The 24937-nt window shown below is 51.1% G+C and overlaps 1 protein-coding gene across 4 annotated transcripts in view; it reads left to right on the forward strand.

Annotated features, from left to right (window-relative positions):
* The window catches only part of LOC119461864 (high mobility group protein DSP1), a 70061-nt gene that overhangs the window by 23428 nt on the left and 21696 nt on the right, over window positions 1-24937 (forward strand). For all 4 annotated transcript variants that reach the window (XM_049672742.1, XM_049672743.1, XM_049672744.1 and 1 more), the window contains 3 exons: window positions 1412-1486; window positions 1662-2230; window positions 9770-9880. In XM_049672742.1, the coding sequence (XP_049528699.1) occupies window positions 1412-1486; window positions 1662-2230; window positions 9770-9880 (755 nt within the window). The remainder of the gene's footprint in view (window positions 1-1411; window positions 1487-1661; window positions 2231-9769; window positions 9881-24937) is intronic.

Consider the following 24937-nt stretch of genomic DNA (forward strand, 5'->3'; position numbering starts at 1 on the left):
GCTGGAAAGAAAACAAAAAATTCGAAAACGCAACGCGTGCTTCCACGTGACACGGATTGGCCACTGGCGGAGCGGAGGAGGGTGGGCCACAGGAGGCGGCGAGAAGGAAATGCCGGGGCGGCAAGATCTAAGAATGGCGCTACTTTGCAGTTGATGCGGGAGTACAATGCCGCCGCCACTCCCTTGCGCTTGGTGTTGGGCTGCTGAGCACGAGGTCGCGGGATCGAATCCTGGCCACGGCGGCCGCATTTCGATGGGGGCAAATTGCGTAAACACCCGTGATAAGTACTTTAATTTAGGTCACGTTAGAGAACCCTAGGTGGTTTGCTGAGTCCCCCACTACGGCGTGCCTCATAATCAGATCGTGGTTTTGGCTCCCCTAGCACGCATTCAGTCGCTCGTGCGGCGACGGTGTTGTCGCCCTTGGACTTTATGCGGAACATCACACCGACGGCAAGTGCGCCTGGAGTGTCCATAGAATTGCTATCGCAATAAAAGAGCTTTATCCGCACGCGCTCCTAATTCCAAATGCCGTGATGCAACTACCGCAGCAGGCAACAGCGCTAGGAGGGAGTGCGTCCGCTGAACGTATCAACTGCAAGAGTGCGTCTCGCTGGAGCGAGACGCCGTGTTTATTGTCATAAAGCTTTTGACTGCACGCATGACATGCTATTGTCGTCGCCTTGCCGTAACACTTGCCGAGCCTGCGTAATCTTCGCTGCGCGGGCTGTCTGTAAAGCCGCTGAAGGCCAGTTCGGCTGTAGACGCGTTCTCGGGTATTTCCCGGTGGTACGGTGGCATGCTGTTTGCGGGTACTGGAGTCTATTTGCGGGCATATTATTTTTGTTCCTGTTGACCCTCCTTTGAATTTCTCTGGAGAATACGGTGGTACATCTACTGCAGCTTGACGATCTATGGGCACAATTACAGACTGTTGAAAAGTTACGTGGAAAGATGTGAGCGCCATCCAGATCGTGCTTTGCATCGCCGGCATCGAGCGAGGAGGCCGCAGTGATGGAAGGGTCGTTCGCCATTTCTCTCTCCGTGGCCTTATTGATCGGCCCCTCGCTAAAACGGTGCAGCGGTGGCCGAGGCAGCGCGGCCATTAAAGTGGCGCGCGCCGCCGGCGCGTCCATTTTGTGTGCTTGAGCGAGGAGGCGTCGCCTCCCGAATCGGGATTTCCACTGTTGCCCTTCCTCTCGCGCAAGCGGCTGTGGGCGCAGCGCTTCTCGCAGCTCGAAACAAAACGTCTGCTGTCTGCCATGTTACAGCTGGGTAAGTGCTGCGCGCCTCTGCGTTACATAGCGAGTATTTGGTGGTGGATGGTGCTTGTGTGTGTGTGTGTGTGTATGCTCTGTTGACGCTAGACGGCGTCATGCGTGCTCCAACCCTGTCGTTTGTGTACACCCAGCTGGAAGTCGCGGGAAGTACTTTGGGCAGCAGCTTGATGATTGGCGCCAGAACAGCGAGCTATACTCGAAAAAAGGTGAATAGGGGTCTCCTCCTCCTTTGGTATTGCGCATCCCCCTCCCCTTTCTTCTTTTACACTGCGCTTTGTTGTCTCGTGCGAGAGGACACCTGCGTAGTGCATGTCCGGGTGCATACAGCGGCGTCGCGACGAACGCTCACTGATGTTGTGTTTTGCTGCTGCCTCGACCCAGCGGACTACGACTACCACCACGCGATGGCGCAGCACGCGGCCGTGGTGTCGGCCGCGGGCGGCGGCCAGCTGCACCCGGCCATGGCGCAACTGCCCATGCTGCCCACCGGTCTCAACTTGTCCATGGGCTCGGCGGCCAACATGGCCGCCAACATGGCTGCTGCCGCCGGCCTCCAGATGTCGCAGCTGACGGCGAGCGCCAACTCCACCTCGTCGTCCGCGTCATCGGGGGGCGGTGGCGGCGGCGGTGGAGGTTCGGCGGCCGCGCTCCACCACCACCACCATCACCACCACCAGCACATTCAGCACCAGCATGGGAATGCTCCGGCGGCGCACCAGCAGGCTGCCGCTGCGCTGCACCACCAGCACCAGCACCACCACCACGTGGGCTACATGGGTCACATGGGCGCCGGCGCTGGCGTCGTCGGCCCCGGTGGCAAGCTCAAGCACAAGAAGCCCAAGGTGAACAAGGACGGAGTGCCGGCGCCCAAGCGTGCCACCACGGCCTACATCACCTTCACGCAGTGGTACCGCGAGGAGATGAAGAAGTCGGGACGCCAGATTCCTCGGGTAAGTGCCTCGCACAGCTTGTTCCGACTGCGCCGCCATCTGTCGGCACTGCAACGTAGTAAGGTCGCCGAAGGTGGCAGCCTCGTTAGTCAGCCACGACAGACTAGGTTTTGCGGAGCAGCTTCTTTTACTACAAATGCCCACTTTGCGCCTGCCTTGACATGAACGAGTGTTCAATCAAGTGAGGGCCAGCCAGTTTTCTTGTCCTCCCGGTGTGGACGTGCAAAAAAAAAAAACCTTTTTGAAAATTACTTTTTCAGTACTCGTTTACATGTAGCCAGTTCATTGACAAACTCTTAACGGGCCACACAGCTGTGAGAGCTTTCATTTGGTAGGGACTACAGTAGAATGCTCGCAGTTGTGCCACATAGCCTAGCAATCACGCATGTTCATATAGGCAAGCCCGGGTGCTCGTTGGTTTTCTCGTTTTAATGCTCCGCCAGATGTTGGCATACAAATGGAACCAGCACTGGTATGGCTCGGTAGCAGTGGTACGCCGTCTCGTCTCCTAAAGCGCGCGCTATCATCGTCCAATCGGAGATACAGGAGAGAGAGAGAAGCGGCGTTGTTCAAAGGATGGCGGTACTTTTCCTATGTAGGGACTTTACGCCAGCCGAGACGCCCGCACCGTCGGCTGCTACGTTCGGAGCATGCGCCGAGCGATCCCCAACCCGCGCGCCAACTTGAACGGCCATCGATATCGATGCGTGGGCGTTACGGGGTGGTTATATTAGAGAGCTTTAACTTGTCCGGTAATCGGGTAAACGCGAGCGGACCGGGCGTGTTAGCGGAGCCGTAAACGTGAGCGGCCTGTATGGTGCTGCCACCTGGTGGCGCAGAAATCAGACAAAAGAACAGCTAATATTGCAGTAACCATGAGTATTCTACTTCTCTGCTGGTGTAAATTTTCGCCGGAAACACGATTACGCCACTGTCGAACATTTACACCAGCAGCGAAGTAGAATACACTTGGTTACTGCAATATTAGCTGTTTTCTTTTGTCTGATTTCTGCGCCACCAGGTGGCAGCACCATACAGGCCGCTCACGTTTACGGTTCCGCTAACACGCCCGGTCCGCTTACCCGATTACCGGACAAGCTCTCTATTAACTAACTCTATGGCGGGGGCGCCGTTCTTTCTTCGCGCGCAATGTATTGTAGGCCGGTGCGACCAACGCGCGGATGGAGCAAGAGCCATCTCGACGTTGTAGCGCGTCCGGTTACGTTGGCTGTGCCAGTGAGTCCAACTATAGACCTACACCACGGCGCTACGTCACGAAAATGCGGTGGCGCTGTCGTCGGAATTTAGTTTCGCTTGGTAGGCACTCTGCCGCCGAGCCGCCGCCCGTGTCGCGCCTACCTGGGTTTCGCGGGTGGTTGTGCAGTTCCATCTGTGACGTCTTTATTCTACGATTTTACAATGAAAGAAACGCAGTATGTGGATGAGCTGAGTTGCATCGAAATACGCAAGAGACTAAAGTTTTCATAGGTTTCCTGTTGATGAAAACAGTCGCAAGCAATGGGCCGCCGCGGTAAAAAGCGAAAGTTGGATTATGATGCCAAACCATTATGCTCAAAATATTTCGTAACAATTAAGCTTCTCTTTTATTTTGATTGGCGTGCATTAGCCGATCTTAGGATCCTTATTAGCGTGCCATTATAAATGCTTACCGCACTGTGGGAAAGCTAGATTAGGATTAGCATTGAATGTAGGTCGAGTGAGCAGATGCCCCACAAAACACGTCACATTCGAATTTGTTTTCATCTCAAAGAATTGAGCCACCAGCAGTGTAAATATCCTGTCACACGTTCACATACGCAGGCAGCAGGGTCACAACTGCGTTTATTGCAGTGTGGAAGTCATAAACGCGCCTAAACGTGTCAGTTAAATTTCGAGCGCGAAACAAAATGTACAGTGTTAGTACAGAGTTGGAGCGATCGGACGGCCGCGTACAACAGCTAGCTCACATTGCGCGGGCCTACACAGGCGGCGTCGCCGTAGGGCCGGTACCTTGCCGGTCCCATCACCGAGGCGATCACTTCTATCGCCGCTCACGGCGACGTAGAAATCGGCTACAGCTTGTTTTTAACATAAAATAGTTCTTAATAGAAAAGCTATCTCGAGTTTGCGCGTGTTTCGTAAAGCAGCGCCCAGTACTAAACCACTGGCGCGATCCGGAGCAACGACCCGACGGCATTTCGTCTCGCAGACGGAAACCGAAGCACCGGCCTTCTCAGCGAGGCGGCTCGGCTGGCTTGCAAATACTAAGTTTCGTTTGTTATTCGCACCAACGACACCGGCAAAACCGATTCATTTAAGCCCACATTAATCGTGTTGTCGAAAATAAGCGCACTATGATGAGCAGCAGGCCAGGCCGCAAGCGCTGTCGGCCGTCACTGCGGCGGTCAACGAGCTAGGCCTAGCGTCTCGTTCGGCCGTATCCCGATGGGGGCGAGATGCAAGAACGTGCATTGGGTGCACATTAAAGAGTCTCACGTTGTCAAACTTAATCCGGCGCCCCCATTACTGTGTGCTTCATAATGAAATCGTGGTTTTAGCTCCCCCACCCCATTTAAAAAAAAAAATGCGCCATCCGCGCGTGCAAGCGGTGGCGGCGAACGGGGGCGGAGCCAAACGTTGGGCGGAGCCTACGCGATGTCGCTATAGGGCCTAAAATATATCGACGGTGCCTACCGCTGTTAACAAACATGGTGTAGGTCTATAGACTCTGTTCTCGCCAACGTGACGTAGCGTGTGCTTACCACCGTGGCGCTTACGCTACGTCCGACTGTGTCCGCGCCTTAAGAGCGGCAGCAGCAGCGAGCGAATTGACCTTCGCGCTGCCTCTCGCTTCAACGCTATCTAAGCGGCAAGAAGCTGTCGGCACTCACCGCACCTAGACTGTACTCGTCGCAGGTCGCTTTCAAGATCGAGCTCGCGCTCAGCCGCCGCCGAAGTAGAACACCCCACGCTGCCCTGCGTGTGCACGCTTTCACTCGCACACAGCCGTGATGTTGTCGCACTGATACGGAACATTACGGCGACGGCAGCGGAAATGCGCCTGGAGTGACCATATACCTGCTAACGCAATAAAAACCCACAAACCGAATGTCTGCGAGTAACAGGCTCTGGACCGGGCTAACAGACTCGCTAGTTCCGCCATAGCCTCCTATATATATATAGGAGGCTATGGTTCCGCGTCTGTTTTACTTCGTGCCGCAGCAAGATGGTTTCGTCTGCTTGTTCACACATCGTGCAGTCGCGCGCGCAGATAACGAAACTATGCCATTTTCTACCGGGCTCCAGCGCGCGATCGTGCCCGTTGATCCGCTTGCGTCTGCCTCAGTGCTTGTCTAATAAAAACTGTTGCCAGTCAGGGGTTGCCAGAAGAGACAAGTAGACTGGACGGGCGCTAGATTGCGTTTTGTGTTCCCGTCCATCAGCGCTTGTTACGACGTCTAAGTTCAGTTACAACCAACTAGCCCAAGCAGCAACTCGGCGCGCGAGACCGTCAGCGGAAGTGCACGCAGGGAAGGCATTTCGCGACCGTCAGCGGAAGTGCACGCAGGGAAGGCATTTCGCTTGCGGAGGCTGGACGGGGGGGGGGGGGGGGGGGGGCGGCATCTCGCCTCCTGAAATCATGGGCTCGCGTACTTCAAACATTTCTATGCCATAATCTGGAGTTTTACGTGCCAAAACCACGATCTGATTATGAGGCACGTCGTAGTGGGGGTACTCGGAAGTTTTCGACCACGTGGGGTTCTTTAACGTGCACCTAAATCTAAGGGCCCATTCACACTTCGGACTAGGCGAGGTCGCGCGACCAAGTTGGTCGCAAGTAGTCGCAAATGGTCGCTTTTCTCGAAATGCGACCGTTTCGGGCCAGTCGCTCACTGCTCGATTTTTCAGTCGCGCGACCGCAGTCGCAGAACAGCTGAACCAATCAGATGCGAAGGAACAGGACGTCCGTATACGCAAACGCTTATTTTACGCGGCGATGACATTTCAAGCAGACGTGAACGGCATATCGTGATACATTTCGGTTTAGCGACTCGTCGGTCGCATTTGTAAGTGTGAACATCGTTCGTCTTGAGTAGTTTTCTGGTCGCCAGTCGCAATTGGTCGCGCAACCTCGCCTAGTCGCAAGTGTGAATGGGCCCTAAGTGCACGGGTGTTTTCGCATTTCGCCCCCATCGAAATGCGGCCGCCGTGGCCGGGATTCGATCCCGCGACCTCGTGCACCAGCAAAATTGCCATGTGGCCTGGTGTCCTTTAAGATATTTGCGGCCATTTCTTAAATTTGTCTCATTGGTGAACTGAAAAGCGATTCAGAAGCGTTGATCAGACCTGCAGCCTATGTATAAACAGTGGACTCGTTTGGTACCTCAGTCATTATTTCATGTAGCTCCAATGCTCGACAGCCCTCTGAATTCAATGTGCTAGCACCGATTTCTTTCTTTTGGAAATGCCCGCAAGGCTGAGAGTTAAGCCATTGCAGTATTAACTAGTGGGTGACAGCGTTAACATTTCAAACGAAAAGCCATTGCTTGATGAGCTAGAATTCGTATTTGACAAAAAAAAAAATGCATTTTTCTCTCAAAGGAAGTTTGACTGTGTTGTACAATTGAGGCACTCGCGCAATCAGATGCAAAGCTGACGTATGGTAATGGTATTTCAAAAGAGAAGGGCAACGGTATTTTTTTCAACCTCGATACGCGTTAATGAAATGTTTGACGTGCCTGCAGCCAAGAGGGAATTGTAGCGCTTTGGAAGGAACTTGTAGGGGCCGTCATTGGCTCTGCATTTTCATTTTGCGGCAGCCGTGTGCGCCTCTGGAACCGGCTTCTTGAAGGAGGCGGGACTTCCGCGACCGGCAGACGAAACGTGTTTCGGTGGTGTGGTAATTTGCCCCCCCCCCCCCCCCCCCCCCGACCTTGACGGCGTCTCGTGGGAACAATGCCGGAGAGTGCGCGGCACGGCTCGAGTCCAGCAGCAGGCGCGGCGACGCGTTGCTTCGTGGTGTCGGGTCAGCACGTTCGCATTGCCGTAGGGAGTTCGTTTGGCGACATTTTGTGGCACCCCCGAAGTCGGTCGACATGCGGTTGGCGGACGCGATTTTATTCCCGAACAAGCTTATTGTTGGGAGAGAGATGGACTAACGCTAGCTCAAGTGTCGGCTACTCCATGGATGTCTGAGGCACCGGGAGATTAATCCCTCGGAGATTATCGCAGGCGTGAAAGATGACAGCGCAGTCGCTGCAGTTGCGCGCTCTCTCGCGCTTGCAAGGAGACGGTTTGCGGGATTACGTGGGCAGGCGTCAAGCAGCAGCACGCGTACGTCTCGGTGCACCACGTTAGACGACGAAACGTGCTGGCGGAGACGCGTTCGAAGCGGGCCGCGGTCCTAGATCAGCGCCGCGTCGTGATGACAAGGTTGATGTTGCTCGAGTGCAACGCGAATCGCCGCTCGACAATCGATGGCATAGCACAAAACGGGAAAGGAAACGTGCACATGTGCTTCGCTTGTAATTCGGTAGCGAACTAGCGCCGAGTCCAATGGGCACCCCCGGCAATGGCGGCGTTATGTGAGGGCGTTTCATTATCGTGTCTCTTTATACGCTCTGTTCCCCACACGGCGCGCTGTGGCAATCGATGAACGCGGCGAGTGACGTCAGCGAAGCAAACAAGACTGGGCGCGAGAGGGTGGGGATTACGTGCGGCGGGGTCATTTGCATCTTCTCCCGAGCCGCTCGACGGACGCACTCGTAGCGTGGCCCGAAACAAGCGGCGTAAAATGAGCGCGGGAGGAGTTCGAACCCGACCTGGCCGTCTACCGCTTTCGATAGTGTCCCGCTTCTGTTATTTTTTTGCTCCTTGTCACCTACTACTTAGGCCACTGAGCCATCCTTTTCATTGAAGTTGACTCTCTCTCTCTCTGTTCTTGGCATCGCGCAGTTAGCCTCTCCGCTGAGCGACGCATTTACACCTGCACACGCGTTGGCATCCCCCGCCTCGGTCGCAGGCAAACGTTCTTGCGAGCGCACTGCTGCTGGAACTCCCAGCGATTTGTGCGCTACTTTAAAATGCGCTGGCGACGCTCACGCGATTTTCGACGCCGTTATGCACGTGCGAGATCCCGGTTGCCGAATCGGCCGTCTGGACAGGCGCTGCTCTCCTCCTTTCCGCGGCTGGGCGCGCAGCCGGTTTGAGGCGGTGCGGCGAGGGTTGGAGGAGGGGGCGGCTCTTCGGGAGGGCGAGAATGGCCGCCGCAGCCGCCTGCCCTCCCGCGCGCCGTCGGGGAGAAGAACATGGCCGCCCGCCGAGCAGCCGCCGCCGTCATGTCCACGCTCTCTCTCTCTCTCTCTCTTGTCGTTCGCTGTTTTTCTTTCTTTCGTTGCCTTTGCGCGCTTTTCTCCTGCCTGCTGCGGTGTTTTTTGTACCGCCGCAGCATGTTTTCGTCTTTGTCGTCCCTCCAGGTGGCTTTTTATTTGAAAAGAGCCGAGTAGCAGAGAGATCGCCCCGAGGTGCGCCGCCCTTTGTTGCGAGTTCTTTTTCACCTCCTGTCGTCTTCGAGCGATTAGTGGTTGAGCCAAGGAGTGCGCGTGAGGGCTGGCATTGATAATAACTTTTTCGGGGCATTGCGTCGTCGCTGGGGGGTTGAAAGAAATGGCTATCCTGTTCACACACACACTGCAGCCCCAGGAGGCAACAACCGATACAGTGCCAAGAAATACGAAGGTATAGCATTGGACACCAACAAGACACGATTTTGAACATTACTTTTGGAGATTGAATGAAAAAATTTGCAGATAATGTCTCAAGTAATCGATGCACATCCAATGTGGTTTGTAGCAGCATGTAACTTACAACAAATTTAAAGTAACAATACAAGGTCAGTAATCTGAGAATTATGCGTTACTTGGTTACATAACACGATTTGATTAATAATTAATAAACACTCGAATCATTGTCGCTACTAGTAATTGGTCAATTACAACTAGGGCAACAATAATTGTATGCAAAGGCATGGCTCAATTAATCTGCACTTGCAGGCTACTTGCATGAGAAAGAACAGCCCTAATGTGTGTGCACGGAACATTCATCCAACACTGCCATTCCTTGACAGAACCATAAATTGGGTTTGTTGGTGTGCATCCATTGTTGTTGCACTATGTCTGCACTGTATAGTAGTGCTCGGCATGGTCGCATATTCCTTGGCCACTGACTGCATAAGGATGATTGAATTCATTTTTCTTTTCCCCGGACTTCATTATTCGGTTTTCTGCGCAATCCCACCTAGTATGAATAAGCTTTTGATTATTCAAACTGTACCCTTGCAGTTGTTCAAGGTCGCCTTATAATCAAATAAATACGGTATCTCTTTTGTACTCTTATCCCTCTGCACATTTCATAATGAACTCGCCTTATGGCTGCAAATACTGGTGGAGTGTGATTTTGCTAGTGTGTTGATGACACACATTGCAGCTTGTTGTGACATTGCTTGGAGGGATGCAGCAGTATGTGCTTGTCCTTTTGCAGATTGGTGATTTTGGCAAAGAATGTGCCGGGAAGTGGAACACAATGTCAGATGAGGACAAGCAGCCTTTCCTCAGCGCTGCTGCAAGAGACCGTGAACGATATAAGCGGGAGGTGAGTAACATTGAACCACCACTTTGCTGCTCATCAGGAACATTTGCACACTGAAGTTCAACAGCAGTTAGTGTTTGGAATTGGAATATTAGGTGAACTGCACATGCTTGGCTGTTGGCACAGGGCTAAATGGATGGCGAGTATACAGAGGGCACAAGCGCCTCGATGATTGAACCACTTGGATCATTATCGTTACGTGCACTGCAAGTTGCTGAAATGGGCACGAAATTGCTATTTCCACGCTGCGTGTCGCACAAATCTGTGTTCCTTCTTAACATACATGCTCAGTGTACTTCTTTTCATGAACAGTAAGAACTGGAATATAGGCCCGCGCAGCAGCCAGGCCAGCTGCTAACACCCCTTCAAAAAAAGTAGTTTAGCCCAGCTGCGCCTGAACTACCTGCGTGGTTCTACCATGCTCCGGCCAGCACCCCCTTAGCGAGAATGATCCCGGTCTGCCCCACGTGTTTAAGGGCCAGAATCTGCTGTTCACTACGAAGTTGGAAATGATCCGAGTCGAGCATGGTTGGAAAAGAAATGCATCGTTGCTGCAGCATTTTAGGCTGGCATTAAGAAGGAAACGATCGTTGCGCCAATTACTGTCTTCTCAGTGACAACAGTGGACGACCTTACACGATGAGCGTAATGAAGCCGTTACCAGTTTTGATGCCAGGAGCTGTTGATGGGTCCACAGTTGACAAGTTCGTGTCCGTGGACAAAAGAGCTTGAGCACAAGGTCTTCATCGCCAACGTCAATAATCGGGACATGAGTGAAGGGAACAGTGAGGACAACTTGCACCAACATGATTCGTGTGTCTTGGCACTTATGTGCGAACATGGAATCCTTCTACAGCTACAATGTGGCAAAAATAGTGGGCTCTCCTAGGCAACGAAGGTAATATTAAAGCCGACGATTCGGGACTGCAGTGCAGTCCACTTATAGCAAGACTACCACATAACTATATATCGGTTATAACGTTGAGTTGACTTGAGAGTGTCAACTTATGCATGAGGGCTATGAAAAAAAAGCAAAAGAAAAAATATTGTGACTGCATGTCGGGTAGCAGGAGAGTCTTATATGTTATCAAATTTTTATAACGATCAAAATTTTGCCTTCTGGAAAGCATTTTCCATACAGACTGAACTTTATATGCATTGCTAAGTTCCCCTTAAATGAACAATGCTGAGACGAGCGTGTCCTGCCTGCACGCCGATTGCAAAAGCCACGTAGAGCATCGCGAGTTGGCGCAGCGCGCCACAAGATGGCTCCAGCTGCTTTGCGAACATGTTGCGCGTTGCCCACGATTACAATCGTACATGTACAATCAACCAATAAAGTTTACGGACCACAGGATCTCAGAAAACGCTAAGTATATGAGCAGCCTTTAAAAGTAGCCAGTAAAACCGCACATCACAATGTTGTTCACATCTGGGAATGGGAATACAGTAGCCGACCGATTTTCCGGACTTCGCGGGGACTGAGAAATAGTTCGAAAAATCGAGCAGTCCGAAAAACCGAACATACCTAAAAACTCGTCCCCCCCCCCCCCAAGAGAAAAAAGTTATGAGGCTTAGAGCGGCAAAAAAAAATGTCGCAGTTTCACCCAAAAGACGGAGCACCAATTGCGATAGCAAATAAACAGACAGCGATATGAAGTAAGGATGTTAGTTTTATCAGCCGTATAAAGTTGCAATTAAATATGCGCTTACTAACTAAATAAGCACGGTGTCACGCATGCACAGGTTACATGAAAACATCTCGCTCGATGACCGCGGGTAAATTGACCTTCGCGCTGTCTTTTCTCTCGCTTTGACGCGAACGTCAAAGAAAAAAAAATACCAGCGCATACGAAGCTACCGGCACTCGGCGCACGCCCTTTGTACCCATCGCAGATCGCGGGCGCACACTTCGGCCACATAGCAGATCGCTTTCACGATACGGTGCCTGCGCGGCAGCTCTGTTGGCAGCAGCCGCAAGAGCTGAATGCAACCGTCGCCGCCACCTTCTCCCCCTGCCCCGCGAGCGAACGAAGTCCGCGGGCGCCTCTGGCCGCCTTCCTCTCTCGCGTGCGTGCGTGAGATTAATTGCGGTTGCCGGCTACCCTTGCAAGCTTTCACCCGCACACAGCGTACGGCGCAACCGAAACTTAAAAAACAAAAAGAAACAAACAAGAAAACACCCCGGATTCCGCTTAAGTGATATGACGATAGTGCCGAGCTGACCAAACAGAAAAAAAGGCAAGTGCCGCTTTTTTGGAAGTTTTGTCAGCCGATAGCGTGCTTCTACTAATCTTGAAGGCTATACAGGGGGGCACTGGAAGCCAAACCAGCAGAAAATCCAACATAGCGGCCTTCAAGATCGGGTAGCGCAGCTCGGATCGAGCAATTTAGTCTGGAAAATCGAACATTGGCACCTAGATTTGTCCGAAAAATCGGTTGCGAAAATGCATTAGCTCTATGGGAATCCTGCCGGTACATCTATGAAGTCCGGAATATCCAACAAGTCCGAATTTTTGGAGTCCGAACAATCCGTCGGCTACTGTACAGTTAAACCTGGATATAACGAAATTGACAAATTCCTGAAAAGAATTCCTGAAGAGGATTTTGTTAAATGCAGGTTCGGCATGAAAATTTGAAAAGAATCGCTTACCGTATTTATTACTCTATTCTTACTGCTTACCGATGTCGTCGTATAAGGCCCGTTTATATTCCGACGTTATGAGCGCATGGGCCAGCGTCTTTTGCGGCCAGTCACGCTACACCGGTTGCACTGCGCCAGCTGAAACGCCATCCTATACTCCTACGCGCGCGCCGCTTTGAACGGCTGTCTGCGACAGTCGGCGAAGCGGCCTGGGCGTCTTTATGTCTTCGCGTGAAATGGCATTGTGGGTCGGCGCAAATGGGTCAGGAGTCAATTCGGTGCCGGGCGCGTCGGAAGCCGCCAGTGCGCTCGACTGTAGAGGGGGGTCGTTTTCGCCAACATGACGTAGCGTGCACGCTCGCATTACGTCGGGACTATAAACGGCCCTTATATAGTGTCACCTAGTGTCAGGTTAGTGAAGTGAAGCGCAGAGACTTGCACAGTAACCAGAGTGGCGCTGCCGGCGCTAAAAAAAATGTTTTTTTCTTCGTTAACGTCAACTGGAAAAGGAGAGCGCTGGTGTGGCGGGCTAGGCCAGCTGCAGCACGCGGCGAGATCAGGTTTGAATGAAGGGAGGGGGAAAGGTCATGCCCGCGGCGGCAGGATCGCCATGAATTCGAGCGCGCCAAGCGCGACGCCGTCGCTTCGCATTATTTCATCGCGGCGAAGAAGGTGCTTCCGGTTGCTGCTCGTGCAAAAATGACAAAATTTGGGGCGAAATCTCTCGGTTGTCGGCAGGGAAAATTCGTTATTTCGAAGGGGTCTCCCGCTGCCACTTCGTTACGTAGTGGTCTCAAATACATGTGCTCCAATGGAGTAACGGCGGGAAATAGAAAAACTTCGTTATTTAGAGGTTCGTTATAAGCAGGTTTAACTGTACCAGGCTGCATTTTGAGGCTTCGGAGATATTCAGCTTTTTGTCAGATCCCTTGGTCCATAATCGTTTTTGCTCAATAGTACATGCACGATTGTACATTTTGCAAGAATAAAAATACGAGCTCGCACAGTCAGCGATATTGACACTTCGGAAAACTGGGTGCACAGCGATCATGGAGGCTGACACCAGTGGCCATGCCAATTAACAGAAAAGGAGTTAGGGAACCTTTTTTTGCCATGAGCAACTGTTTCAGAAAGGCAGGCTTGGGTGTATCCCCCCATGGTAGTGGAAGCAACACGGTAAAAGCTGCTGACATTACCGAGCTCGGGGAGCACGTCGTTACTGGTGATTAAACGGGTGCTGCTTCGCTGGAGGAGTTGCAGGCAGTGCTGCCTGGTTCTGCAAAGAGATCTCTGACGAGGCGATCATTGTTGGGATACGACGGAGGCGATGACAGCAGTGGCAGTGACGACGAGATTGACAGTCGCTCATTGATTGAACCACTAAAGCAGTGGTTCTGAGCCATGGCTGTGTCGGGGACTCTTTGTGGACCGGTGGAAGTGATGCCTTGCACTGATGGGGTGGGGTCTGATTGGTTTTCTTTTCAGCGAACAAAATTGGCAACAAACACTGTGAACATCAATTTTTTTATCTTGTGCTGATTGCTTCCGTAGTTCCTGGAGCACGTTCCGGAACTGGGAATGCGTCAAGGCTAAGGGGGGAAACGGGTCTTTGAGACCAAAAATCGCCTAAAAAATCAATTTTTAAAAATTTATATTTGGATTCTGCCACTGCTAATGCATAACCTCGCCAATTTTCATGCATCCTAGATCAGTATTTTAGCCGTAACAGCATCTTGTATCACATCACAAAGCTGAATTTTTACCAATGGAAGCGCAAACAACGGGCTTTCTCAGCGTCATGTTTTTTCTTCAATATCCAGCTGCGCTTGTTTCCATCCACTCAGAATTCATGTAGAAAATCCGCGCCAAAAGAAGGTCCCACCGCGTGAGCCTATTCGCGGAGTGAGCGCATGTGACTGACGGCCTTCCGATTCACGGAGCCTCTCTCGTCGTCTGCTGCGCACGCTAAACGGCGAGCTGACGGCACCATCTTCGTCAGTCGAGACAGCCTCTTCTGTTGGATTAGGCTCGGAAGATTGCAACTCTGCGCGAGTTCAGCAAAAAATATAAGAAGCTGTTTTCGAACATCCAAAACAGACTGCGCACTGTGGCGCGGCGTGTTGGCACGGTGCCAAGGACAAAGCGTACCGCAGCCACCGAGAGTGAATTAGGCCTGGGCTCTCGGCGCCGTTTCTAAAGCTTTATCATGGCGAAGCCATATCAAAAGTTCCGCAGCGTACATAAATTCAAAAAGAAGCGCAAGAAAACTAGCGTAAAGCGAGATCATGGCTTGGATTCATCACGTGTGGCCCCAGCGCAGGACGGCGTGGCTGCGGAACGCGATTTGTCATTCGAAATTCTGATTTCTGCACCTGCTTCGGCGGCTACTTCGGACGACTTCGGGGATCGTAGGTGTGGCACAGGGATCTACACAGCGTTCTTGGCGAGCACCAATCGCGCACAACAGCGGAAACAGACTGAAGATGATCTGCAGCCTACTATCAACTTCCGCGAGCGAACGTAAAATGCGGACGCTCGCAATGGAGTGCGAAGACTCGGACCCATTGGCGTCGGCGGCCTCCTACAGGATCGCTGATCTCTATGCAGTCAACAGGCTGCTTGAAAGGACGGACATGCCGCGGGGCCGTTTCGATTAAAAATGGTGTGCATGACTGGAATGGTGGTGAAACTGTTCACTGTGAGTGGAGCTGGCGCTGCAAAATGCACACCATTTGAAGTGAATATCCTTGCGGCTCGTGCCGTGCAAAGCACAGGAAATGGTCAGGCAGCTCTCAATGGCTTCTTCTCTATAATGGGCATTTCCCACAAAGGTTATCAGAGACATCTGAAAAACAAACTGAACCCTGCTGCAACTAAGGCTGCAGAAAAAGTTATCACTGACTGTTCGATGGCAGTGCAAAAGTTATACCACAGCTCAGGTAATGTGGCCATCTGTTTTGATGGCACATGGATGGCCAGAGGTTACCTGACGCACATTGGTGTGGGTGTAGTTATAGAGTTGTTTTGGACTTGGTTGTCCTATCAAATTTTTGTGCCGGCTACCAGCGTGCACCACGGAAAGGGGACCCAAATTACATGGTTTGGGAGTCAATCCACACCTGGCGGAAAATTGCACAGTGCAAATCGGGCCGCATGCAGGTAGAGGCAGCGGTCACCCACTTTGAATGCTCAATCTCCCGTCATGTGTTGCGGTAAACAGTGTTGCTGTGTGATGGCTACAGTTGCTCCTTTTTTCATGCTGTTTAAGAAGCAAAAGTTTATGAGTTTACACGGGTCCAAAAATAGGACTGTATGAACCACGTCCAAAAACGAAAACAGTGAGAGAAGGCCGGCTGACAGGTGATGTCGTAGAAAAATTCTCCAGTGGTTGGGCTTTTTTGAAGTTCAGTGTATGTGGGTGATGGCGGCCATGTGACATCGACCGATGAACGACCGAACCACACCTTGTGCCCCAGTGACTCGTGCAAGCAGAGGGGGAACTGCTACCGAGACACAGCTACAATTTTCCTCAAAATGTTCGTGAAGCACTGCTCCCAGTCTATGAGCGACTTTGTCACATGGAGTTGCTGAAACAGTGCCAGAGAGGAAAGATGCTAAATGCAAACGAGGCACTCCATTCAGTAATATTATATGGTCTCTGATGTCAAAAGACAAACATGCCTCACTGATTGCTGTCGAGACTGCAGTTGCCGAAGCGGTGAGGCGCTTTAATTCCGGAGTGAAGGAAGCCTCAACCCGTATTCTTGGAGAACTTCAATTGGAGCAGAACTTCAAGGGCAGGCGAAGAGCAGAAGAGAAAGATTGTCGAATCGTGAGTGCCGAGCGGAAATGTGCAGCCTCAACCAGGTTTCTACAACAAGCAAAGCAGCGGCAACGACAGAAATGTGATGCGGACTATGCCCGCATGTGCAAAGTATGGCACTTTGTATTTGTGTAGCAATCCTTGAATACGCAGTGTTGTTTCTTGCTATTTTCTCAGTTTTATTTTTTTTTTTTAGTTACCTTACAATCTTCTGACAAGCTTTTCTCAGTTTTGGTACACTCAGTTTTGATCATTTTTGTTTTGCTGAAAAGCTGAATGTTTAGTGAGTGCAAAAGGATGTCAAATATTGCCTTGGGAAGAAGGGTGAGATAAGAAAGTATTTTTTTGGTCATTCAAATGAGAACTTTGAAGCTTCATAACTTTTGTACTAGGAAAGCTAGAACCATAAAATAGTAGTAAGAGGAGCAAGGTCGGAACGTGGGTGGAGAAAATGAGGTCGGCCTTGCTGCAAAGAGCCAAGATGTTGAGAATGCACAACATGTAGAACTCGGTCAACGTCTGACGCATGTGGCAAGAGTCTTCTTTGCATTGAGTTGGCGGCCAAAATGATTGTCTAAAAGGTCGCAGAGCTTCTCTTTGAAGATATCCTAGCTTGTGATCCCCTCTTCGTGAGTCTGGAACCATGCTCGTGGAGTGCCGTCGAGGTAGAAAAGAACGTTTGCGAGCATAATAGCCGGATCCCACCGGGGACTGGTGCCGAGACGTTCATACAAGCGGAGGCAGTCGTCAACATTAGGACTGCAGACTCCGGTAAAAACGCCAGGATCCTGAGGGGGAGAAATAGTGACGTAAGCTTCAGGTGTAGAAGCTTGCGTAGACGCCACCAGCAGGAGCCGAAGTTGCATTGGCGGCGTTGTGACCGCTGCGAAGCTCCATGGCGGGTACAGGGAATGTCCACCCTCCACCATATACAGTAAAACCTCGATAATTCGAAGGTCGCCGGACCGCGAAAATTCTTCGAATTAACCGAAATGAATAATAAAAAAAAGAAAAGCAAGAACTTGCCGCAAAAAAAATCACCTTTATTTTCCATGTCCGAGAAAAATTACTCAAAGTAATCACCGATGCGGGATTACTTGGCGCGCTGGTTCGCCGCCCCTAGTGCCATGCTCTCCAGCTGGCTCAAAAAACGTAGCATACAAATATCACCCGCACTGCACTCAACAAAGTTGCGGACGATGTTCACGGAATCGATAACTGCCGCAAAAGCGGGCGTGGTGGTGCTTGACTCCAAAAAATTGGACATGCTGGATATTCCGGACTTCAAAAATGCACCATCAGGGTTCCCATTGAGTTCATGCATTTTCGCACCTAATGTTTTGGACGAATTGAGAACCCAAACTTCGATTTTGCGGACTAAAACGCTCTTTCCTAGCCGCGCTACCCAATCTTGGAGGCCGCCATGTTGGATTTTGCACTGGCTTGAATTCCAGAGGCTCGCTGTATAGCCTCCAAGATTAGAACGCGCGCTATCGCAATCCTCCAGTCTCGGAGGCCATGCCATCGTTGTAACCATTTATTGTGGTTTTTTTTTTTTTTTTTTTTTTTGCGACAGCAATTATATGGACACTTCAAGAGGATTTTCGCCGTCGGCGTCGCCGCCCTGAGGATCCATACAAAGTCCAAGGGCGATAAAATTATCGCCGCGCGCCCGCCGTATGTGCGAGTGACAGTGCGCGGGGGACGCGCGCTTTCATGGAGAGCGAACGCACGGCGAAGCGTAAACGCGACTTTCTCCCTCGTGCGAAAGGCCGTGGGGGTATGGGAGGAAGGGAGGGGGGGGGGGGCGACTTCTACTCTTCTAACAACTGCGTACTTAGCGCCGGAGCGGTTTCTCGCGCGCAACGTATCTTGAAAGCGATCTCCAGACGGCTCTGACCTTTCGCTCTCGCCGCTCAGTTTCCGTTGCAGCGATAGACCGCACGAACCTTCGCTCGCGGCGGGCTGCGGCGGCCGCGCTTGCTCGTGCGCGCTGACACCACGCTTTTTTTTTTTTTTTTTTCTCAAGTTTCGGTTGCTATTTTGAACGTGGCGTGTACACTAAGCAGGTGTCTCGGAAACCCATGTCTCAGTGATCGGCGCTACCTCCTGTACCTTGGCGAGAGCTAAGCGGTGCGAAGCTCGTTTCTTGGATCTCTATGGCGAACTCTGTTGGCGGAGATCGCCAATGCGGTGGCGTTCGTGTCGACTGTACACGGAGACGTCATTGCTGTGCAAATCCAAGCAAGTCGATCCTCTCCAAGCGTAGTATGAGGCAGGGCATTATTAGAGATTTTTTTTTTTTTTTTTTTAAGCCGCACTAATGACTTCTTTTTTTTTTTCGGCCGAACGAGTTTTCCGGAGCTCGGGAAATCGGTTGGCGACTGTACGGAGCGCCCTAACCTAACCGCCGCACGTTGCTACTAGCCGGAAACTTCGAATTATCCGAATAGAGCCGCGCGGGCCATTCAAATTATCCGGTACAATTTGCATTGTGAATGACGGGACCGCTCAAATTCTTCGAATTAACCGAAATTTCGAATTAACCGAGTTCGAATTATCGAGGTTTTACTGTAATGTTATGTGTAGCTGATGCCGAAGACTATTTACAATTTATTTTCACAGAATCCAACGGAGGCCAAGATGTCGACGCTATATCAACCGGCAGGGGTGGGACTCCTGCACCATTTTGATACAAACGTAGATTCCTGCACCCCTGCACCAAACACAGAAAATTGACCGAAATTCCGCCATGCTGCGCCAGAACGGCTTCGTGCTCCGGTAGTAGCCACGAACAGCGAGGAGATTTTCAGAAAAAGACTGCGGCTGTTCACGTTCCGCAGACCCACGCCACAGCGCCTCCCTCACAGTTTCTCATGATTTTCACGCTTATAACATTGTGCTTTTCGGCACTTCCAGGCAAGTGGCCGGCGCGCGTGCATGGCGACTCCTGGCTGTCGGAACGGCCACAGCGGCTGTATTTAGAGTACTAGAATAGGGTTGAGTGGGCTGAGCGGCGTGGCGCTCCATAGCTGAGGCTCAAAACAACGAAAAGTAGGCTGAGGGCACTGCGAGCAAACTATATAATTAGGGAGGCGCACTGCAGCAGCTCCAGCGGGCGGACGTCTCTGTCCCCAGGGCCAGTATACCGTAAAAATATTCCAATCTGTTTTTATGGCCTATGGGCAAGGCCTGTGCCATTTTGAGCTATTGCGAAGGCATATTGGCGGATTTGAAATAAAAAGTCACAGTTTCGCCTGAAAGGTGAAGCATCGATTGCGATAGCAAATTAGTATACAGCTATGCGAAGTAAGGATAGTTGTTTTATAGGCCGTGTAAACTAGTAAACGTTTGCTCTACCATTTGATCTAATATAAATTAACAAGCATGGTGTCACGCACGCACAAGCAAACATGAACACATCTCACTCGATGACCGCGGAAACTCGCTGTCTAAACTCTGTAGTGAGAAAGTGCGGCAGCTGCAGCGAGCAAAGTGACCTTCGTGCTGTCTATTGCTTCAACGCAAACTGAGCGGCGAGAACCCAGCACGTACAAAGGCCTAGCGGCCATTGTCATCTTCATCGGCCGCATTTTATTTATGGCACACTCAGGTGCATGCGCGCATGTGCCTCGTTCCTCGTGCTGCGAGGGTAGAAAAATAGAAGACAAAAATGTAGTGTCTTCTGCTCCTGCCATCGGCCTGAACGGTTCCTTGTTCTTTCGCTCGCCGACTCGCGCTTTGTTATAGTGGACCTAACCTCGATCCCTATAAAAGGTATGAGCCATCCGCGCACCTAGACACTGCCCATAACGCAGATTGCTTTCAAGATAGGCCCCGCGTAATCCGCAGTTGCTGCCGGAGTACGCTGCCGCCCCGCCACTCCTCCCAACTTCGTGCTGCCTCTTGCTTCAACACAAACTGTGCGGCGAAAACACAGCGCGCACGAAGCTATGACTACTCTGTCCTCGTCACAGGTCGCTTTCAAGATATGGGCCCGCGCTGCCACACCATATGCAGCAGCCGCCGGAGAACACCCGCCCTTCTCTTTCCTGGTCTACGGTACCTGGCGCGCGACCGAAAACGGCGCGCTTCCTCTCCGCTTTCCTCCTCCCTCGTGCACGCGAGATTGCGCCACCATCGTCGGCTCACCCTCGCATGCTTTGACTCGCACATATAGCATACGGCGCGGCGACGATGTTATCACCCCTGGACTTTATACAAAACATCACGGTGACAATGATGGCAGAAATGCGCCTCGAGTGTCCCTGTAACTGCTATCGCAATAAAGACAGATTGGAATAGTTTGACGTTATACCAGCCCAGGGTTGATCTGGGTCTGCGGTAACATATGGTGTGTGGAGTCACGCACGCTCTTTGGACAAAGGAACGACAACAATCAAAGGGCATTTATTGCACCTTTCATACACTAATACACGCTAGCCAAATTACTATGCATAAAACATTCACATGGGCGTGCGACAAGTGAAGGAAGTCCGATTCACCGTGACTGGATAGCGAGCGAATATGTTCGCCGCATGCTATGACACCATCGTCTAGTCGTTCACGTGTACGGTCATGTGAACGGTGGCATGTTCGAACTATCCGTGTTCGTCCACACCGGTGTTCTGCTCCTAGCCTCGCGAGACAGTCCCGCGAAGCAGGCCGGCGCCTGCGCGATGCATTCGTACGTGTTGGTCGCCAATCCCAAGCCAAAGAGGAAGCGCCTTCATCCTTTTGCTCCCAAGTCACCCTGCCGTTCGGTGGCGCTACCATCGCGACACTCGCGCGCCATCTCTTGCAATGCGCCGCAACCACTACGACCGCCACCGGCGCTTAGCCACATGGAGAAGCCGGATTACAGCAGATGCGCGAGAGTCGCGCATCCCCACAGGTGACCGAGAAATTACTGTATTTTCTTCCATATAACCCGCACCAAAAATTGAAAAAAAGAATGCTTAAAAAGTGGGGGTGCGGGTTGGGTTATCTGCGAATATTTGCGAAGGGAGGGGTTTGGGGTCGGCTTCATGGCAACGCACAGCCTGTCGTGCTGAGTCCGCATGCCCATCGACATGTGTTAAGCCGATAAGAGGCCAGATCCATATCCATCGTCCAGTAAGATGCTTTTCGCACGAGTCAGGTGCCATTTCTTGTAAACCCAGTTTGCACAGTTGGCCATCCTTGTTTAGGCATCACGAGTGTGTCTCGGCGGCAGTCTTTTACAGTGAAAGAGAAACTGCGGAACAAATCGGCAACAGTGCTGCTGTGAGAAAGCACGATGTCCTGCATTCGCGACTGGCGGAAAAGAGGCTCTCAAAACTGCGAACAACAGGCGAGCGAGACTGGCGCTTGCCAAATTGATTGAGGAGCGAAGGAGTCGTGGCCACGCTGTGTCGACAGAGATGGCGCAGATGGAACCCCTGAAGCTGGCCTGGGAAATGAATATTTCACGCGAGTTTCGTGTGAACCTCACAATTCAACCTCACAACACAGTGAGGTTGTGTTCTTTGGCCGACGGCACCAAACTGCACCCGTATGTGATATTCAAGCGCAAGACCCTTCTAAGTGCACCATTGCCCCCAGGAATTTTTGTGCGGGCAATTTGAGAAAAAAGACCAGGTGGCACGCCGATCGATGCTGATTTCTGCTGGACTTACGAGGCCACTGCACTGACGCGGTGAAAGCTCGCCTCGCTAACAACGGCACAGACCTTGTCGTGTATCTTGATAGGCCTGTGTGTCTTAGTCCGTTCAAGGCACACGTGAAGCGGCTATTTGCCCAGTGGATGGCCGACGGTCTTTATGCCCTCACACCTATGGAAGGCGTGCGAAGGCCAGGTATTAAACTGCTGTGCCAGTGGATGCGTGGCGGGCGATCCCGGCCGATATGGTGCACAAAAGATTTTTTTTAAATGTGCCATGAGCAATAGCTTAGATGGTTCCAAAGACGTTACGTCTCTGAGAGCGGCGATGAATGGCAGCAGTGAATCGGACGACAGCACTGACAACGTTGCAGCGGTCGTTTTGTTTTGAAAACGAAATAATGACTGCGCCGGGTAGTTGTAACTTCCTAGTCCTGTTTTTTTGGATAAGTATGCGGGTTATACACAAGGCTATTTTTTTTTTCGTGGAGTTAGGGGTGCGGGTTACATGCAAGGGTGGGTTACACTTAAATCTCGTTATAACTAAGTCGAGCGGGCGCCGAATTTTTTTTTCTTTATAACCATTAGTTCGTATTAGCCACTGACTAATTATTATATGGCTAATTATTGCATGCGAGGATGTACAGGTAAGTCATCGCGGAGGTATTGGGTCCCGTCGCAGCCGAGTGGCTGTGTCTAAAGTAAAGTGTTAATTGAACAACGTCGAAAAACTGGGATAAAACACAAGAACTGATTTTATTGCGCTCGAGGCTAGCTGCGTAGCCTTTCATGTAGATGGCGTGAAAAAGTCTCTGATGCTTTGCTGCTGCATCTTAAGCGAAGGGCGGCCTTCTCAGCAGCCTCTGCTATCTCGAGACCACCTTCACTGTCTCCGTACCCGCCAAAGTCTCTGGCTTTTTTCTGGAGTAGTGCGCACAGCACGCTAACAGAAGTTAGGCTTGGCCAGCTTGGCTTGTGGTATTTTTCACTGGTTGATCTGGAGCGAGTGCTCGCAATTCACCAACGGAGAGCGAAAACGCTCCGCGCTGGATCGTACCGGAAGTCTGAGCACAGGCATCACAAAAATCGACTTCCGCTCTGCATGTTTCCATGGCCACCAAGATCGCCGTCCCCCATCGCGCGGAAGTGACGTATGCTTCTCGTGCTATTTCCGCCCAAATCCGCGCCTCGGCAGCGGAGCAAGTTGATCCGAAATGACCAGTGGAAAGCGCGAACCCGCTCCAGCTCGATCAGTGAAATTCGGATTCGCAGCCGTGGAGCGAAAAATCCTGCTCCAGATCGACCAGGGAAAAACGCCATTAGCTAGCTTGGTCAGCTTGTCTTAGCTTGGGGCGTTGCCAGTGCAGCGCAGCCGCGGGAGATTTATACTAATATATTAAGAAGCCCGCAAAGCGCCGCGTATTGTAACATCAGTATTTTGGGTACAAAGCGGGCGGGGCGGTTCATTGGCATTTTGGAACGAAAATTTTTCTTGATCAGTATACATTTTTTTCGTTAAAACGAAATTTTAAACACATGTGTTTGTATGGGGACTTTCAACGGCAAATAAGATTCTTCCGTTAAATCAATTATTTCGTTGTATACCGTTTCGCGATTTAAGTGTATACGTGCGAAAGTATGGTATGTTAATGCGTCGATTGGACCGATTGTTTGAGAACATTTTCCACTATCATCATAAGCGTCCGCTCGGGAATATATATATGTCGTAGTGCCACCGATATTTTCGGCTTTACAAGAAAGAAAGCATGCTCTGTGGCGCCGCTTGTCCCACTCTTTCATAGTCTAGTACGCTATAGCTACAAAGCCTGCTTCTACTACGCGCTTTGTGTTAGGTTTCATCGTGGTTTCGAAGTGCATTGCCATATTCCATTATTCCACCAAAATTCAGATTGGTCTGCTCCTAGTTGCTCCAAAATAAAATTTACTCTGCTCCAAGCCGCTCCAAAGTGCAATTTTCCAAAATGACGGGCAGTCCCACCCCTGCAAGTGGGAACATGCCATCTTCCTCCTCGTCAATGCAGCCACACTGTTCCATATCAATATTCTAGAAATTTGGGGAAACTACTTTTACCCATTCTACTCGGCCATTGCTCCTTTTGCCGAAGAACAAGACTCGACCTCGCCGCTGCTGTTCCTACGTGTAGGGGACGATACGTTGGAAACCGGGCGCCTTACCATTTCGCGAGGGCTTTTGATTTTTTTGGGCAAGTGCTTCCGTGCACCTTTGAAAATTGTTATTGTGGCGCCCCTGGCTCCCCTGCCATGCAGAAGTGCAGAGTCTTTCGTAGGTGTGTCCTCTGAAGCAGATGGTTTATGTGTGGAATCTCCATGCCTCGAGTCCTGCCTTGGCTGAGTGAAGAGCAAGCATTGCTTTTAGCGGGACTTGTAGCAACTATTACAGCACGACATGAAACACTTGCCCATAGTTCAGCCACGCAATAATCACCTGCTCTCGTAAGGCTATTCGTGAAGCATCTGGAATCAAGAGTAAAAAAAAAAAAAATCCTACAGATTTACTCGATTCTCAGGCGCCGTCGACTGTAACGTGCACCCGTTTTCTATGACCAAATGAGAGAGAAAAAAAATCCTTTACTGTACCGCGCACCTCATGCTTTCATACGCAAACGCAACTTTCTCTCATTTGGAAAAGCAATGATTTACTCCTAATGCTTAACTAAAGTTGCGATGAATAAAAAAAGTTGTTCTGCTTAAAAGGCGAAGCATCGATTACGATAGCAAATCACTGGACAGCTATACGAAGTATGGGTAGTAGTTTTATTGGCTGTATAAACTTGTAAACATTCGCTTACTAACTAAATTAACAAGCATGGTGTCACGCACGCAAAAGCAAACATGAACACATCTCGCTCGATTAGCGCAGAAACTCGCTGTCAATGCAGCAAGCGAATTTAGTCAATTTACCTTTGTGCT

Source organism: Dermacentor silvarum, chromosome 8 (assembly GCF_013339745.2).
Source record: "Dermacentor silvarum isolate Dsil-2018 chromosome 8, BIME_Dsil_1.4, whole genome shotgun sequence".
NCBI classification, from domain to species: Eukaryota; Metazoa; Arthropoda; class Arachnida; order Ixodida; family Ixodidae; genus Dermacentor; species Dermacentor silvarum.